The sequence below is a fragment of the Coregonus lavaretus genome, assembly GCF_964263955.1.
Source record: "Coregonus lavaretus genome assembly, chromosome: 8".
In the NCBI taxonomy this organism is placed as follows: Eukaryota; Metazoa; Chordata; class Actinopteri; order Salmoniformes; family Salmonidae; genus Coregonus; species Coregonus lavaretus.
The window spans coordinates 38952982-38971190 of record NC_139995.1 but is presented as its reverse complement, the minus strand read 5'-3'; the positions used below and the strand labels follow the sequence as shown (position 1 = coordinate 38971190).

At 45.2% G+C, this 18209-nt stretch overlaps 1 protein-coding gene across 1 annotated transcript in view; it reads left to right on the top strand.

The window, feature by feature from the left end:
• Positions 1-12738: 12738 nt before the first annotated feature.
• The window catches only part of LOC311133529 (protein hinderin-like), a 30887-nt gene continuing 25416 nt past the window's right edge, over positions 12739-18209 (top strand). The window contains exons 1-4 of the mRNA XM_084167036.1: positions 12739-12819; positions 14462-14497; positions 14611-14882; positions 16893-16993. Coding sequence (XP_084023162.1) covers positions 12765-12819; positions 14462-14497; positions 14611-14882; positions 16893-16993 — 464 coding nt within the window. The 5' untranslated portion in view covers positions 12739-12764. The remainder of the gene's footprint in view (positions 12820-14461; positions 14498-14610; positions 14883-16892; positions 16994-18209) is intronic.

Here is an 18209-nt window from a genome sequence, read left to right as displayed (position 1 = left end):
CCGATTTAGTAAACTCTTAGAGAATGGGAGCTAGATTACTCTTTACAAGACGTTTTCTATTGAAACTTTATTTAGGGATCTGGATCCGGTGCCGGAGAGGAGGGAGATGAAATAATATGTTTGTGCTTTATGGTGTTTTTTCAGTGACCCTGAATGAGCAAAGCTCTTTCCACATAGACAGGAGTAAGATTTCTCTCCAGTGTGTGTTCGCTAGTGTGTAGTCAGGGTGAAATCTCGAGCAAAACTCTCCCACACTGATCACAGCTATAAGGCTTCTCTACTGTGTGTATGCGTTGGTGATTGCTCAGGGCTCCTGATGCATTGAAGCTCTTCCCACACTGATTACAGCTATAAGGCTTCTCTCCTCCTCCTAGCAGACACTGTTTATCCAGAGCGATTTACAGGAGCAATTAGGGTTAAGTGCCTTGCTCAAAGGCACAGCGGCAGATTTTTTCACCTAGCTGGCTCAGGGGTTTGAACCAGCGACCTTTCGGTTACTGGCCCAACGCTCTCAACCGCTAGGCTACCTGCCGCCATAAACAGCTACATTAGTCAGGGCATTATCACTGTTTCAGCTGCTGTATTCAGATGTAATGGATAAAACTGTAGCTATTATTGTTTTGCTGCAGAGTATTTGGCTTCTTGTAATTTAGCTCCACTTGCATTTGACAATATGCTCAAATGAAGTTAATTGAAGTGGCTATTGCACCTATCTGATGGTGAAAACTACATGAAAGATAAATGTTCATGCATTTAGAATAAAGCTGTGAAAACGCAACTTAAAACTGGGATGGGGATATTATGATGATGTTGTTCACACAGCAGTACTACATCCAGATAAAAGTGAAATAAAAGTCTAAAATGCAGCTGATTTATGGTTCTGCAAGTCAATAAATGGCAACCAATATATGACAACCAGATTGCTGTTAGCAATCTTATTAAATTTCTGTTAGTATTTCATGAGACTCCACCCCTCTTCAATGTTTTAAGCAGTTGCTTTGTGGTTAAGAAAGACACAGTGATAGAGCCTCATACCACAAATGACATTACAGCCTCATCTTCCACTCCACACTCTTAGCCTTGTACTGTATGCATGTCTGTATGAAGGTAAGAGCAGATATGTAAAAAATATATTTAAAATATAAAAGAAGGAAAGTCTTTCTGAAAAGAACAAATTTAGCTAACTTGGTCCTATTGTTCTATGAAGTGTCATGTCAAATTCTCGGCCATGTAAAAAAGAAAGAAAGAGGTGTTTTACCAATTAGTCATGCAAGCATTTGACCAAATGTCAGTCCTACTGTACTAAGTGAGCAAGGACATGCTCTGTTCTTCTAATTTGTCATTTAATTCATTGCAGAAAATTGGTCCAACACGTAAATCCATTTACCATTTACTTACCACAAACCATTATTGTAAAAGAGTGTAAGCTACCTGCAAAACTTAAGCTGATGGTTATCATATGCATCTACTTGACACAAAATGTTAAAATGAAAGAGGTACAACATAAAAACTAACATGGGTTTGATAAAAAAAAATTGTAGAAAAATGGCAGCAAAACTGTGACTTACAGTTCCGTTGCCAATGAGGGGCTAAATCAAAACTGAAGAGAACAAGACAGTTTTATATCAAAGGTTGACGCAAAATATGTCTTGAAACACTTGGTGACAAATAACTAGGCTGTGAGAGCATTGCTGAGCAGGCAGCTATATTTATAGCCCATCCTAATAAGAACACAGGAGGGTAAGAGATTAAGTATCAGATTTATATTGAATATATTACCTATTTTATGACGTGTGAACTTCTCAGAAATGTCTTACTGCCCTCTTACTTAGCCTGTTCAATATCATCTTTATACATATAATACACACCATATCAATCAAGTCACTCCTTACTTCATATAGGAAACAAACACTTGAGGGAAGGTCAGCCTGCAAGGTTATTCTTGTTTCCCGTTTCAGTTCAGAACCCAGGGCCAAATCTGTGGAGTGGTTGATTGATTTACAGATGCAAAGTAGAACAAAGTAGGTAATTAAAACCTAAATCTGCACTTCTTTTGATGCTGGTTTACTACCAGGAAACATCATTATGGTGAGGCTGATTTCACATCTTGCCAAGTATTGTACAGATGAAGAACACAGGGCCAAATCTGTGGAGTGGTTGATTGACTTACAGAGACATAAATCAGCGGCATGTTATGCATTACTTGATTTTTTTTACATGTGTCAAAGATCTTAATTTGACCCGTATTGTCGTAGCAAAATAATCCTTCAGCAACAGGATTTGAATGTTGCTTGATCGGTGGTTAGGCTATTACACTACATGAAAAGTGCAATACTGTTAATATAACCATGTGTTAGTGCGGGTTTTCAGTGAATTCATGTAAATCACAAAGCTCAGCTGCATTTCCTGCGGCGCAGGAAAATTCTCAGCAACAACAGAGTGATCAAATTAAGATCCTACAGTTTCCCTCGAACATACAGTGTTTAGTAACCTACGGTCTTTATTCAGGGTTGCATATTGCCTATGACTACAACACTGATCTACTTAATTATTGTCACATTAACTGAAGTATAGGCCTTTCCCCAATTTTTCCATCCTAGATGGTTCTAATTAGTTAATTGGGGATCCCAGCAGGTATTATCACGATTTAAAATAGGGCAAGAATGCAGGGAGCTTTTACATTGACTGTGCAGTGTCATTCAATTTACCTGCAGTAGCCTATATATGTCAGAACGCTGAGTGTGGATGTGGTGCAGGGAATCAAGCGCAGGAACAAGGGTGTTCGTCAACAGACTTTAGTAATCCAAAATAGTAACTTCAAACAGGTGAATAGCCAACCCAACCGGGAGGCATGAACAAATTACGCACACACACAACAGTGCGTAAAACAAGAAAAGGCGCACGCAGTGCGGACTCTCGACACAAACAACACGAGAGAGAAAAACCATCAACAGCAACAGCTGACATAACAATCACACATAACACCTGCCCCAACACACGATAACTAAATAGGAAACAAAATCAAACACTAACAAGGGACAGGTGTACAAACAGACAAAACCAAACAAACATGAAACATCGAACGGTGGCAGCTAGTACTCCGGGGACGACGACCGCCGAAGCCTGCCCGAACAAGGAGGAGGAGCAGCCTCGGCCGAAACCGTGACAGTACCCCCCCCTTGACGCGCGGCTCCAGCCGTGCGCCGATCCCGGCCTCGGGGACGACCAGGACGACGCGGAGCAGGGCGCATAGGATGACCCCGATGGAACTCGGTCAGCAGGGACTGGTCTAATATGTCCCTCCTCGGCACCCAGCACCGCTCCTCCGGGCCGTACCCCTCCCACTCCACGAGATATTGGAGACCCCCCATCCGGCGTCTCGAATCAAGGATGGACCTCACAGTGTACGCCGGAGCCCCCTCGATGTCCAACGGGGGCGGAGGAGTCTCTTCTATCTCATAGTCCTGGAGTGGACCAGCTACCACCGGCCTGAGGAGAGACACATGGAACGAGGGGTTAATATTCCTGTAATCAATAGGCAGTTCTAACCTGTAACACACCTCGTTCAACCTCCTCAGGACTTTGAATGGCCCCACAAACCGCCGACCCAGCTTCCGGCAGGGCAGGCGGAGGGGCAGGTTTCTGGTCGAGAGCCAGACTCGATCTCCAGGTGCGTACACAGGCCCCTCACTGCGGTGGAGATCGGCGCTCGTCTTATGCCGACGGATGGCCCGCTGCAGATGAACGTGGGCAGCGTTCCATGTCCCCTCCGAGCGCCGCACCCACTCATCCACCGCAGGGGCCTCGATCTGGCTCTCGTGCCAAGGTGCCAGAACCGGCTGGTACCCTAACACACACTGGAAAGGGGTTAGTTGGGTGGAGGAGTGGCGGAGAGAGTTCTGTGCCATCTCGGCCCAAGGAACGTATCTCGCCCACTCCTCCGGCCGGCCCTGGCAATAAGACCTCAGAAACCTACCCACATCCTGGTTAACACGTTCAACCTGCCCATTACTCTCCGGGTGGTAACCCGAGGTAAGGCTCACCGAAACCCCCAACCGTTCCATAAACGCTCTCCACACTCTGGAGGTGAACTGGGGGCCTCGATCAGAAACTATATCCTCGGGTACCCCGTAATGCCGGAAGACATGGGTAAACAGAGCCTCAGCGGTCTGTAGGGCAGTAGGTAGACCCGGCATGGGAAGGAGACGACAGGCCTTCGAGAACCGATCCACAACGACCAGGATGGTAGTATTCCCCTGTGAGGGGGGAAGGTCTGTAACAAAATCCACCGAGAGGTGGGACCAGGGTCGTTGTGGAACGGGCAGGGGTTGTAGCTTACCCCTGGGCAAATGTCTGGGCGCCTTACACTGGGCACACACCGAACAGGAGGAGACATAAATCCTCACATCCCTGGCTAACGTTGGCCACCAGTACTTAGTGCTAAGGCAGTGAACTGTCCGGCCGATACCTGGATGTCCAGAGGAGGGGGACGTATGAGCCCAATAAATGAGGCGATCGCGTACCTCGAGCGGAACGTATGTCCGACCCACTGGACACTGTGGAGGACTTGGGTCGGTGCGTAACGCCCGCTCGATCTCGGCATCGACCTCCCATACCACCGGTGCAACCAGACAAGACTTTGGTAGTATGGGAGTGGGCTCAACGGACCTCTCCTCCGTGTCATACCGCCGAGACAGGACATCTGCCTTCCCATTCTGGGACCCAGGGATGTAAGTGATTTTAAACACAAACCGGGCTAGAAACATAGTCCAGCGGGCCTGGCGAGGATTCAGTCTCCTAGCTGCCCGGATGTATTCCAGGTTACGGTGGTCAGTTAGAATGAGGAAAGGGTGTTGAGCCCCCTCAAGCTAATGCCTCCACACCTTTAGGGCCTGTACAACGGCTAACAGCTCCCTGTCCCCTACGTCATAATTCCGCTCCGCCGGACTGAGCTTCTTAGAATAAAAAGCACAGGGGCGGAGTTTAGGTGGTGTGCCAGACCGTTGTGAGAGAACGGCCCCAATACCGGCCTCGGACGAGTCTACCTCTACCTGGAAAGGTAAAGCGGGATCCGGATGCGCCAACACCGGCGCTGAGGTAAACAGGTCCTTCAGTTTCCCAAAAGCCCTGTCCGCCTCAGCTGACCACCGCAAGCGCACCGGACCCCCCTTCAACAGAGACGTTATGGGAGCTGCCACCTGTCCAAAACCCCGGATAAACCTCCGGTAATAATTCGCAAAACCCAAGAACTGTTGCACCTCTTTCACAGTGGTTGGGGTTTGCCAATTACGCACAGCTGACACCCGGTCAACCTCCATCTTCACCCCTGACGCAGACAACTGATAACCCAAAAAGGAGACCGACTTCTGAAAGAACAGACATTTCTCTGCCTTGACATATAGGTCATGCTCCAACAGCCTCCTCAACACTCGGCGCACCAGGGCTACATGCTCTGCTCGGGTAGAACTGTACACCAGAATATCGTCTATGTACACGACTACTCCCTGTCCCTGCATGTCCCGGAAAATCTCATCGACGAAGGATTGGAAGACTGAGGGAGCATTCATTAACCCATATGGCATGACGAGATACTCGTAATGTCCGGAGGTCGTGCTAAACGCTGTCTTCCATTCATCGCCCTCTCTAATGCGCACCAAGTTATATGCGCTCCTGAGATCCAATTTTGTGAAGAACTGAGCACCGTGTAATGACTCCGTCATAGTCGCAATCAGAGGGAGTGGATAGCTGTACTTCACCGTAATCTGATTGAGACCGCGGTAATCAATACACGGGCGCAGACCTCCATCTTTTTTCTTCACAAAAAAGAAGCTCGAGGAAGCGGGTGAAGTGGAGGCCCGTATGTATCCCTGTCTCAGAGACTCGGCGATGTAAGTTTCCATTGCCTTCCTCTCCTCTTGAGACAAGGGATACACATGGCTCCGCGGGAGGGCTGCTCCTGACTGGAGATCTATCGCACAATCCCCCTGTCTATGAGGCGGCAGCTGCGCCGCCCTAGTCTTACTAAACACCAGTTTCAAATCCTCATACTCGGGGGGAATATGCAGTGCTGGCATTAGATTCTGACTTTCCACCGAGGTCGCCCCTATGGAAACACCCAGACACAGCCCCTCACACTGAGCAGACCACCCTTTAAGAGCTTTCTCTCGCCACGAAATAGTAGGGTCATGGGTAATCAACCAGGGAAGCCCCAGCACCACCGGATACGCAGGAGAGTCAATCAGATAGAGCTGAATCGTCTCCTCAACCCCCCTGCGCCACCATCTTAAGGGGCGCTGTGACCTCCCTAATCAACCCAGATCCTAACGGACGGCTATCTAGGGCATGTACAGGGAAAGGCTTATCAACGGGAAGGAGAGGAATCCCTAACTCTACACAGAACTGGCGATCTACAAAATCCCCAGCTGCGCCTGAATCTACTAGCGCCTTATGCTGGGAACGAGGTGCAACCTGTGGAAAACAAACAGGCAAGGTTATGTGAACGACAGAAAGCTCTGGGTAAGTAGGGCGCCTACTCACCTGGGGGGACTCCCCAATGCGTGGCCTGCCTTCACCTCCACCGGGGGACCTTCCCCAACACCTAGCCGCGGTGTGCCCTCCACGGCCACAGTTAGTGCAGGGAACGGCCCCCCTCGGGTTCCTACTCCTCCGTTCTCTAGCGCCAGCACCCCCGAGCTCCATAGGGCTCGGCTCGGAGGTGCTGGAGGGTGAAATGGGCGACCCCCACCCGGGACGTCCACGGGTGGCGAGCAGGGTGTCCAGCCGAATAGCCATGTCGACCAGTTGGTCAAACGACAACGTGGTATCCCTGCACGCCAACTCTCTCTGGACGTCCTCCCGGAGGCTGCAGCGGAAGTGGTCTATGAGGGCCCGCTCATTCCACCCTGCATCTGCCGCCAGAGTCCGGAACTCCAGAGCAAAATCCTGGGCGCTCCTCATCCCCTGTCGGAGGTAGAACAGACGCTCCCCCGCCGCCTTCCCTTCTGGTGGATGGTCAAACACGGCACGGAAGCGGCGGGAGAACTCCGCATAGGTAATGGTAGCGGCGTCCATTCTCCTCCATTCGGCGTTGGCCCACTCCAACGCCTTGCCGGTGAGACAGGAGATGAGGGCGGAGACGCTCTCGTGTCCCGAGGGCGCCGGGTGTACGGTGGCGAGGTAGAGCTCCACTTGCAGCAGGAACCCTTGACACCCGGCAGCGGAGCCGTCGTACGCCCTCGGGAGCGAGAGCCGAATCCCACTGGTTTCCGGAAGGTGGACAGGAGGACTGACCGATGGGGATGGTCCAGTAGGTGGGGGCGTGGGTACCCCGCTGCTTTCCCATCGGTGGAGAGTGTTCATCACCCGATCCAGGGCGTGACCGATCTGGTTGATCCTGTCCTCCTGCCCACGAAGACGGTCCTCCATGATCTCTGTTGGCGCGGTTGCTCCTGCTGATTCCATGGTGTGATGTGTGATTCTGTCAGAACGCTGAGTGTGGATGTGGTGCAGGGAATCAAGCGCAGGAACAAGGGTGTTCGTCAACAGACTTTAGTAATCCAAAATAGTAACTCCAAACAGGTGAATAGCCAACCCAACCGGGAGGCATGAACAAATTACGCACACACACAACAGTGCGTAAAACAAGAAAAGGCGCACGCAGTGCGGACTCTCGACACAAACAACACGAGAGAGAAAAACCATCAACAGCAACAGCTGACATAACAATCACACATAACACCTGCCCCAACACACGATAACTAAATAGGAAACAAAATCAAACACTAACAAGGGACAGGTGTACAAACAGACAAAACCAAACAAACATGAAACATCGAACGGTGGCAGCTAGTACTCCGGGGACGACGACCGCCGAAGCCTGCCCGAACAAGGAGGAGGAGCAGCCTCGGCCGAAACCGTGACAATATATACATTATAAGCAAAATAAATGTTTCTTATGAGAAGTTATTTTGTAGAAATTTGAAAACAAAACTGAACAATTCAAACACTACATTGTACCAACTACCTGTCTCACGTGTATGTCCAGTTGCAATATTGTCACTTTTGAAAGGCATGAAAGCCAAGATAAACACAATAATGAATGTTATCCAACACCTCTTTCACAATGAAGATGAAAGCTTCCCAAGGAAAATAGAATGCGTATTTATCTTTAATCCAAATAAGAACGCACTATTAAGAACCAGACATTTCCCTTATGCCTGCAATGTGGCATTTCAAATGTCACAATGTGAAGAACAAAATCAAATCAAATTTTATTTGTCACATGCTTGGTAAACAACAGGTGTAGACTAACAGTGAAATACTTCCTTCCGGGACCTTCCCAACAATGCAGAGAGAGAAAATGAAAAAATAACAGAAAAGTAGTAAGACGTAATAATAAAAGTAATAATAAATACACAATGAGTAACAGTCAGGCACTTAAACTGCCCATATGATAATTTGTTGACAACTTAAATACTTTCTGGGAAAAAGGTTATGGCTCAAGGTTAGCTCAAAGCTACATCACCTCCTATTAGGTTGTGTAACTTTGCCCCCACCCCCCCTTAAGTTTGGTTTCCCAACTAAATAATATTTAGTTTCTTTGAGCAATGGCCATTTTTCAAAGAAAAAGTTAGCTACAGAAAAGTAGGTTTTCAACTAGAGTACGCTACACTATTTTGAATATACAACTAGGCAATACCATTAGTAAATTCCCAAAGATGTATACTGCCTGCACAAACTATGACTATAAATCTCATATAACAATAAATCCCATTTTTAAATAAATACTGCATATGTATATATATTTAAATTCTGCAGTCCTTTAAATTCCCTTTTCAAGGAGGTAAGCCTGTTTCCACTGTCATGTGTTATCATCATTCTAACAAGTCCACAGATTGACAACTGTTAGGCCCAACTTTACTTGTTTGCCACATGAAAGACTTGCAAGTATTCTGGAACAGTATGCCAGTGACATTTGAGAGCTTCTCCACAGCTAAACTGGGACCCTCTACAGTGCCAAGGTGCATTAGGGGAGATTAGTGTCAACATATGACCAAAACAATGTCTGAACTCCAGTAACTGATATCCTTCACAGAACAGCATTTACACAACATTAAGAAACGGTTCATCACAAGTGACCTATTCTATAAATACCCCATGAAATTCAACCCACAGTTTTGGAAGGCTTAATTTCCATTGTGACTAGGTTGCCATTCATACTTCCAATACTGCATTCAATTAGAGAACAGAGGTCTTAATCAATAATGAAATATTTATGTAAATTATAAAATAATACTAGGCATAGTTACATTTATTAGATTATCCCCTTTATGTTCAACAATGGCCACAATCACTTGACTAAATTGATAAGTATTTTAAAAAATCATTCATTTCAGTGAAACCACAGAAATATCAGTGGCATCTACACAAGTTCAGTATATTTGTGTGTTAATGACACAGACACAAGATATCAAATCAGAGGTAAAAATACATGGCCAAACAGTCTAAAACTAGATGACCAAATAGAGCAAGTCATTGCTGACTGGACACTTATCTCTCTCTATATAAGAAGCCTTGCAGAACTCCAAGGGCTGACAGGAAACCAGTCAAGGTGAGTTCTCATATTAGAATTCTTATATACAGTGCATTCGGAAAGTATTCAGACCCCTTGACTTTTTCCACATTTTTTTTAACGTTACAGCCTTATTCTAAAATGGATTAAATAGTTTTCCCCCCTCAATCTACACACAATATCCCATAATGACAAAGCAAAAACAGGTTTTTAGAGTCTTTGCTAATTTATTTTAAAAAATAAAACTGAAATATTACATTTACATAAGTATTCAGACCCTTTACTCAGTACTTTGTTGAAGCACCTTTGGCAGCGATTACAGCCTTGAGTCTTCTTATGTATGACACTACAAGCTTGGCACACCTGTATTTGGGGAGTTTCTCCCATTCTTCTCTGCAGATCCTCTCAAGCTCTGTTGGATGGGGTGCGTCGCTGCACAGCTATTTTCAGGTCTCTCCAAAGATGTTTGATCGGGTTCAAGTCCGGGCTCTGGCTGGGCCACTCAAGGACATTCAGAGACTTGTCCCGAAGCCACTTCTGTGTTGTGTTGGTTGTATGCTTAGGGTCATTGTCCTGTTGGAAAGTGAACCTTCGCCCCAGTCTGAGGTCATGAGCGCTGTGGAGCAGGTTTTCATCAAGGATCTCTCTGTACTTTGCTCTGTTCATCTTTCCCTCGATGCTGACTAGTACCTGCCACTGAAAAACATCCCCACAGCATGATGCTGCCACCACCATGCTTCACCGGTGGGATGGTGCCAAGTTTCCTCCAGACATGATGCTTCGCATTCAGGCCAAAGAGTTTAAGCTTGGTTTCATCAGACCAGAGAATCTTGTTTCTCATGGTCTGAGAGTCCTTTAGGTGCCTTTTGGCAAACTCCAAGCGGGCTGTCATGTGCCTTTTACAGAGGAGTGGCTTCCGTCTGGCCACTCTACCATAAAGGCCTGATTGGTGGAGTGCTGCAGAGATGGTTGTCCTTCTGGAAGGTTTTCCCATCTCCACAGAGGAACTCTGGAGCTCTGTCAGAGTGACCATCGGGTTCTTGGTCAGCTCCCTGACCAAGGCCCTTCTCCCCCAATTGCTCAGTTTGGCCGGGCGGCCAGCTCTAGGAAGAGTCTTGGTGGTTCCAACCTTCTTCTATTTAAGAATGATGGAGGCCACTGTGTTCTTGGGGACCTTCAATGCTGCAGAATTTTTTTGGTACACTTCCCCAGATCTCTGCCTCTACACAATCCTGTCTCAGCGCTCTACGGACAATTCCTTCGACCTCATGGCTTGGTTTTTGCTCTGACATGCATTGCCAACTGTGTGACCTTATATAGACAGGTGTGTGCCTTTCCAAATCATGTCCAATCAATTGAATTTACCACAGGTGGACTCAATCAAGTTATAGAAACATCTCAAGGATGATCAATGGAAACAAGATGCACCTGAGCTCAATTTCGGGTCTGAATACTTATGTAATAAATTAGCAAATATTTCTAAAAAACGTTTTTTGCTTTGTCATTATGGGGTATTGTGTGTAGATTGATGAGGGAAAATTTTTAGAATAAGGCTGTAAAGTAACAACATGTGGAAAAAGGGAAGGGGTCTGAATACTTTCCGAATGCACTGTAGCTTTGGAAGAGCCAACAGCTCAATGAGTGATGTTAAGTATATGTTAAGTATATGTTAAGTATAGGTGTTTATAACAAATACTTCCATAGATGGCAGAATAGGTGGCATGATGTAAGGATGATTAGTATGTTTTTTATTTACTTTTTGGTATAACATGACTTGAAAGTGCTTGAGGCGTCACTACAGACCCCCTGGTTCGATTCCAGGCTGTATCACAACCGGCCTTGATTGGGAGTCCCATAGGGTGGCGCACAATTGGCCCAGCGTCATCCGGGTTTGGCCGGTGTAGGCCGTCATTGTAAATAAGAATTTGTTCTTAACTGACTTGCCTAGTTAAATAAAGGTAAAATAAATAAATAAAAATATAAATATCAAACTTGAACAATATCCACTTGGTTTTCCTTCTTAGTATTTTCAAATCACATTTACATCATTTAGCAGACGCTCTTATCCAGAGCGACTTACAGTTAGTGAGTGCATACATTTTCATACTGGTCCCCCGTGGGAATCGAACCCACAACCCTGGCGTTGCAAGCGCCATGCTCTACCAACTGAGCTACATGGGATCACCTTCTCAGTACAAGTACTTTTCTCTTGGAGAAGGAAAGCAGGTAGATTAAATAATATTTGCTTATTGATCCATCTTGTGTAGTGTTTATTGCTTTGAAAATGCATTTGTCTAATTCATTGCAATGAAACTAACATAATTTATTTGCATGTATGTATATGGTCTCCCGAGTGGCGCAGTGGTCTAAGGCACTGCATCGCAGTGCTAGCTGTGCCACTAGAGATCCTGGTTCGAATCCAGGCTCTGTCGTAGCCGGCCGCAACCGGGAGACCAATGGGGCGGCGCACAATTGGCCCAGCGTCGTCTAGGGTAGGGGAGGGAATGGCCGGCAGGGAGGTAGCTCAGTTGGTAGAGCATGGCGTTTGCAACGCCAGGGTTGTGGGTTCGTTTCCCACGGGGGGCCAGTATAAAAAATGTATGCACTAACTGTAAGTCGCTCTGGATAAGAGCGTCTGCTAAATGATGTAATGTAAATGTATATACAGTGGGGTCAAAATTATTGACACCCTTGATAAAGATGAGCAATAATGACTGTATAAAGTAAATAATTCAAATACTGAGCTATACTGTATGCTCAAAATCTTTTGTAAATTATATTTCCGCCGAAATGGAACGTAAAATCACAGAAAATATATGTTGTAGTGGCAGCTGCAAAGATGTATTTGGGTATACGAGATTTAACTTCAGAAGAGTTACAGGGTGTGTTGAGAGGTGGTGTCCCATCCTACCAGGCCGTTGGCATGGTGCAGGAGCAGATAAGGTCAAAGTAGTGGAATGGGGTAGTGGGTTTTTAATGAGTGTAGGTGGTGGTGTCTAGGGCTATATTTCACTTCTTAAAGGAACAGAACTAATGAAGAGAATTTAATGTCGGTAGGCCGTGCCTGGCTTCACACTCCAGTACAGTAGGTGACGATGTATACACCTAAAAGTTGAATGCGCTCCACCAATCAAATCCCAAAGAAGACGAACCTGGCAACGCTTGGCATCCTGGGAGTGGCGGTTGATTCAATATGGCTGCGGCAGAAACGGGAAAGAAGAACTCAGGAATCTTTTGGATTAATGACAGTATCCTTTTACTTGGTCTCTATCAAATACAGCCCCCGTATTTTGTAGTCAATATTGTCAATATGTTGATGAAGGTTGGATATATTTAACTAACAAGTCGGGTGTTGTGAACTTGGTAACTAGCTACTGTAGCTAGTAAACTAGCTAAATTATGTAGCTAGCTATAAGCACTAACGTTACGCTAGCCAGCTAGCAAGGGGTTTATCACCTGGCTGGAAAACTGATCGGGAGCTAGTTTGTTAGTCAAGGGATGTGATATACTTTGCCAGAAGATACCGACCCTACCGTTACGCTTGTTTACGAGCTGCATTGAGGTAGTAACGCAATCATGTCGATTACATTAAGAAAGACACCATGGTGCCGGTGGGAGATATGGGTAGAAAATGTACCACAATTCATGGATTGGATTTGCCTGGAAACTTGACATTGAATTGCATTGAATTCTACTTCCGGCAGAAATTAGCGTTTGAATCAGGAAACTTTCCTCTCACGACCTCTACAAGCCAGAATGTTGAATAAAATTATATTTTAACATACTTTACCAGTTGTCCAGGTGGTTGGTCCTTTTGGCGGTAGGAATGTGAGACGATATATCCACAAGAAAGTATAATTACATAAACTTACATGCACAAGAAGCATGCATACTTGCGGAGCTCGTGCAGTTATTTGCATGGTTCTGAGCATGCACCAAGTGGTAGAATATGAAAGGACTTCCAGCGCATTGAAAAGTTGATGTAATTATACTTTCCTGTGGATCTATTGCAGATTCAAATGCTAATTTCTGCCTGATAGAATTAAATGTAAGGATGGGATATGCCACAGTACTCCATATTGTATCTACACTGCTCCATTGAGAAGATTGAAATATTGCTAGTTTTTACCAGAATACTGCAATTTTCGTCCTCATGCTAATTAGCAGTAGCCACTGCAGACAATTTGGAATGGCAGTGTCAGCCAATCAGCTCCTTTGTTGTTCAACGCGATGTGCCATTCCATAGTGGCTACTGGTAGATAGCATGAAGACAAAAAGGGCAGTTTTTCCTGGGAAAACGAGCAGTATTTATATATTCTCCATGGAGTAGTGTAGATAAAGATACAATTTGGAGTACAGTGGCACATCCCATACCTGCATTGAGGTACAATTTCCGACCCATATCGCGCGGTGGCTCCAATGTCTTAATGTAACCATGATTGTGTTCCGACCTCAGTGCAGCTCAGTGTAAAGAAGCGTAACGGTAGGGTCCGTTTCTTCTGGCAATGAATGAAATACCTTGTCAAATGTTTGTAGTCCAGTGTGGCTCAGTTGGTAGAGCATGACGCTTGCAACGCCAGGGTTGTGGGTTCGATTTCCACGGGGGACCAGTGCGAAAATGTATGCACTCACTACTGTAAGTCGCTCTGGAGAAGAGTGTCTGCTAAATGACTAACATTTAAAAATGTAGCAAATTTTAGCTAGTTAACTAGTTAGGTGTCCGCTTTCTTTTATTGGGAAGTTGGCTAACGTCGGCTACTAAACAAATGCCAGCGACTTGTTGAACACAGTTCAGTGGCTTGCCTAAGCCATTTACAACATGCTGATTTTTATTGAAGTGAGGGTCTTGTTAGAGACCATCAAATATATTTCCTAATTCAATTCACACAGCGTCAGATGAAGACCAACCTGTGGTGTTCATTCCAGGTGATGGCATTAGCTCTTGTTGTCAAAACCATGTGTGAGATTGTTCTGACCACTTTTCCTATTGCTGGCTGCTAACGTTACTGCATTTTTCCATGTCTCTCTCTTTCTCTCAGGAGTGAGCAAAGAAGGACACTTGCGGACAGCTTTTAAGTTGGGCTCAGGCACCAACAGCAGTGAAACAACGGTGAAGATGAGGGCCAAATATGGCTGTCAGATCCGAGGAGAGGCCCCTCTGAGACGGGGCAATAAAAAGCGAGGCCAGCCGTTTTCCCTGTCCTCTGTCTCTGAGTCCTCCATGGGTAGAGGGCAGCTCCAGTCCGCACCTGCTGCCACAGTCCCATCCCCCAGCCCAGCCACTCAGCAGCACCTCCTCACCACCTCGCAGGTAGGTCTGCCAAGAGGGACCACTGCCTTGACCCTAACTGGTTACTAGCTAATAACCTCTCCAGTCGGAACAGGGGCCCATGCAAACATAAAGCCTGGGTACACAGCTATTTTTTCATTCAACAGGGATGTGACTTTATCTGATGAATCAAACATTTCTGATTGACTTCTGATTGAAATTGACCTTGGCCTACACCCAAGCCCACCCTCTTTTCTCAGATTTTCTATGTTGTTCTGATGCTGATCACATCACATGCCTGATTAAACAATGCTACCTAATTTGTCCAAACCAGGTAAGATAAAAAAAGCAGAAACAGGCTGATATACAGTGGGGGAAAAAAGTATTTAGTCAGCCACCAATTGTGCAAGTTCTCCCACTTAAAAAGATGAGAGGCCTGTAATTTTCATCATAGGTACACGTCAACTATGACAGACAAATAGAGAAAAAAAAATCAAGAAAATCAAATTGTAGGATTTTTAATGAATTTATTTGCAAATTATGGTGGAAAATAAGTATTTGGTCACCTACAAACAAGCAAGATTTCTGGCTCTCACAGACCTGTAACTTCTTCTTTAAGAGGCTCCTCTGTCCTCCACTCGTTACCTGTATTAATGGCACCTGTTTGAACTTGTTATCAGTATAAAAGACACCTGTCCACAACCTCAAACAGTCACACTCCAAACTCCACTATGGCCAAGACCAAAGAGCTGTCAAAGGACACCAGAAACAAAATTGTAGACCTGCACCAGGCTGGGAAGACTGAACCTGCAATAGGTAAGCAGCTTGGTTTGAAGAAATCAACTGTGGGAGCAATTATTAGGAAATGGAAGACATACAAGACCACTGATAATCTCCCTCGATCTGGGGCTCCACGCAAGATCTCACCCCGTGGGGTCAAAATGATCACAAGAACGGTGAGCAAAAATCCCAGAACCACACGGGGGGACCTAGTGAATGACCTGCAGAGAGCTGGGACCAAAGTAACAAAGCCTACCATCAGTAACACACTACGCCGCCAGGGACTCAAATCCTGCAGTGCCAGACGTGTCCCCCTGCTTAAGCCAGTACATGTCCAGGCCCGTCTGAAGTTTGCTAGAGTGCATTTGGATGATCCAGAAGAGGATTGGGAGAATGTCATATGGTCAGATGAAACCAAAATAGAACTTTTTGGTAAAAACTCAACTCGTCGTGTTTGGAGGACAAAGAATGCTAAGTTGCATCCAAAGAACACCATACCTACTGTGAAGCATGGGGGTGGAAACATCATGCTTTGGGGCTGTTTTTCTGCAAAGGGACCAGGACGACTGATCCGTGTAAAGGAAAGAATGAATGGGGCCATGTATCGTGAGATTTTGAGTGAAAACCGCCTTCCATCAGCAAGGGCATTGAAAATGAAACGTGGCTGGGTCTTTCAGCATGACAATGATCACAAACACACCGCCCGGGCAACGAAGGAGTGGCTTCGTAAGAAGCATTTCAAGGTCCTGGAGTGGCCTAGCCAGTCTCCAGATCTCAACCCCATAGAAAATCTTTGGAGGGAGTTGAAAGTCTGTGTTGCCCAGCGACAGCCCCAAAACATCACTGCTCTAGAGGAGATCTGCATGGAGGAATGGGCCAAAATACCAGCAACAGTGTGTGAAAACCTTGTGAAGACTTACAGAAAACGTTTGACCTGTGTCATTGCCAACAAAGGGTATATAACAAAGTATTGAGAAACTTTTGTTATTGACCAAATACTTTTTTTCCACCATTTTTTTTTCTCATTTTGTCTGTCATAGTTGATGTGTACCTATGATGAAAATTACAGGCCTCTCTCATCTTTTTAAGTGGGAGAACTTGCACAATTGGTGGCTGACTAAATACTTTCCCCCCCCACTGTACAATAGGGTAGTATCACTCAATATACTGCACTGTTGCTCGATGCTTGCCAAATGAGTGATTGCGATCTTTTTTTCCTAATCTAAGGCTTTCTATTTCATGTGATTCATAAAAAAACTGTATTTTGCTCAGGCACTCTCTGAGGTGACCCAGGCTAAGAGCAGGGCCTCTCTGAAGGACCTCTGTCCCGAGGATAAACGGCGCATCGCCAACCTCATCCAGGAGCTGGCCAGGTAACTGCTCATTCAACATGAGGGATTGTGTGTGTGTGTTTGGCAGGGAGTGGGGGTGTAGATATTTTAGGGCTGTCCTCGACTAAAATAAATCTTGGTCGACCCATAGTCGTCCTGTTCTTTCGACCAATCGATTGGTTGAAATGTTTAAACTTATTTTTCCATATAGAAACAGATACACCCTATGTGTTTGAATAAAATCAACTACATATGTAAATCAAATCAAATTGTATTTGCCACATGCGCCGAATACAACAGGTGTAGACCTTAGTGAAATGCTTACTTACAAGCCCTTAACCAACAATGTCGTTTTTTAATAAAAAAATAAAAAAGTGTTAAGTAAAAAATTGCAAATAATTAAAGAGCAGCAGTCAAATAAAATAACAGTAGGGAGGCTATATACAGGGTGTACCGGTACAGAGTCAATGTGCTGGGGCACCTCTTTGTACTGACCTTGTCTGATGATTTAAGCACACTGTTTGATAAAATAATTAAGACACACAAATGGCTCAAGAAATAGCCCGATGGTCACACTGTTAAAAAAAAATGACAGTAAGTGCCTGTGTGACTGGAGCACGTTGTCTCCCTCTCCTCCCTACTGCAGAGAAAAGGCACCACAGCAAGTGCTGTCCGTGCTGAAGCTACAACATCATTTCAGCCATTTAGTTTCTTACTTGTTTCTGACTGAAAAGTTCTGTTACCGAAATCCCTCATTTGTTTATGAAAACAATGGCCCATTCCCTCAATCCTTGCTCTCTTTATGTGAAACATGTAAGCATCGCATGCATGTGACCAAATACACCTGACCTATAGCCTATCATAATCACATCAATAAATTGGTTATAACAAACTCCGAACATGAAAAATAAACTCGGAACGGGCGAACATTTTACTGGTTGCTCAGGAGGGAAATCAAATCATATCAATCTTTATTTATACAGCACATTTCAGACATGGAATGCAACGCAATGTGCTGTACAGGAAAATAAACTAAAAAACAATGAAAATAAAAGCTGAAATATTTACTACACAAACATAAGATAAAAAACAAAAGAATGACACAAACTGAACAACTAAAACGCACCTTAAAGAAAAGAAAAGCTAAAAGGATGTGTTTTAAGATCTCTTTTAAATATGCCCACAGTTTCGGCCCCCTTCAGGGTCTCTGCAGGCTATTCCAGAGGCTGGGGGCATAATAACTAAAGGTTGCCCCTCC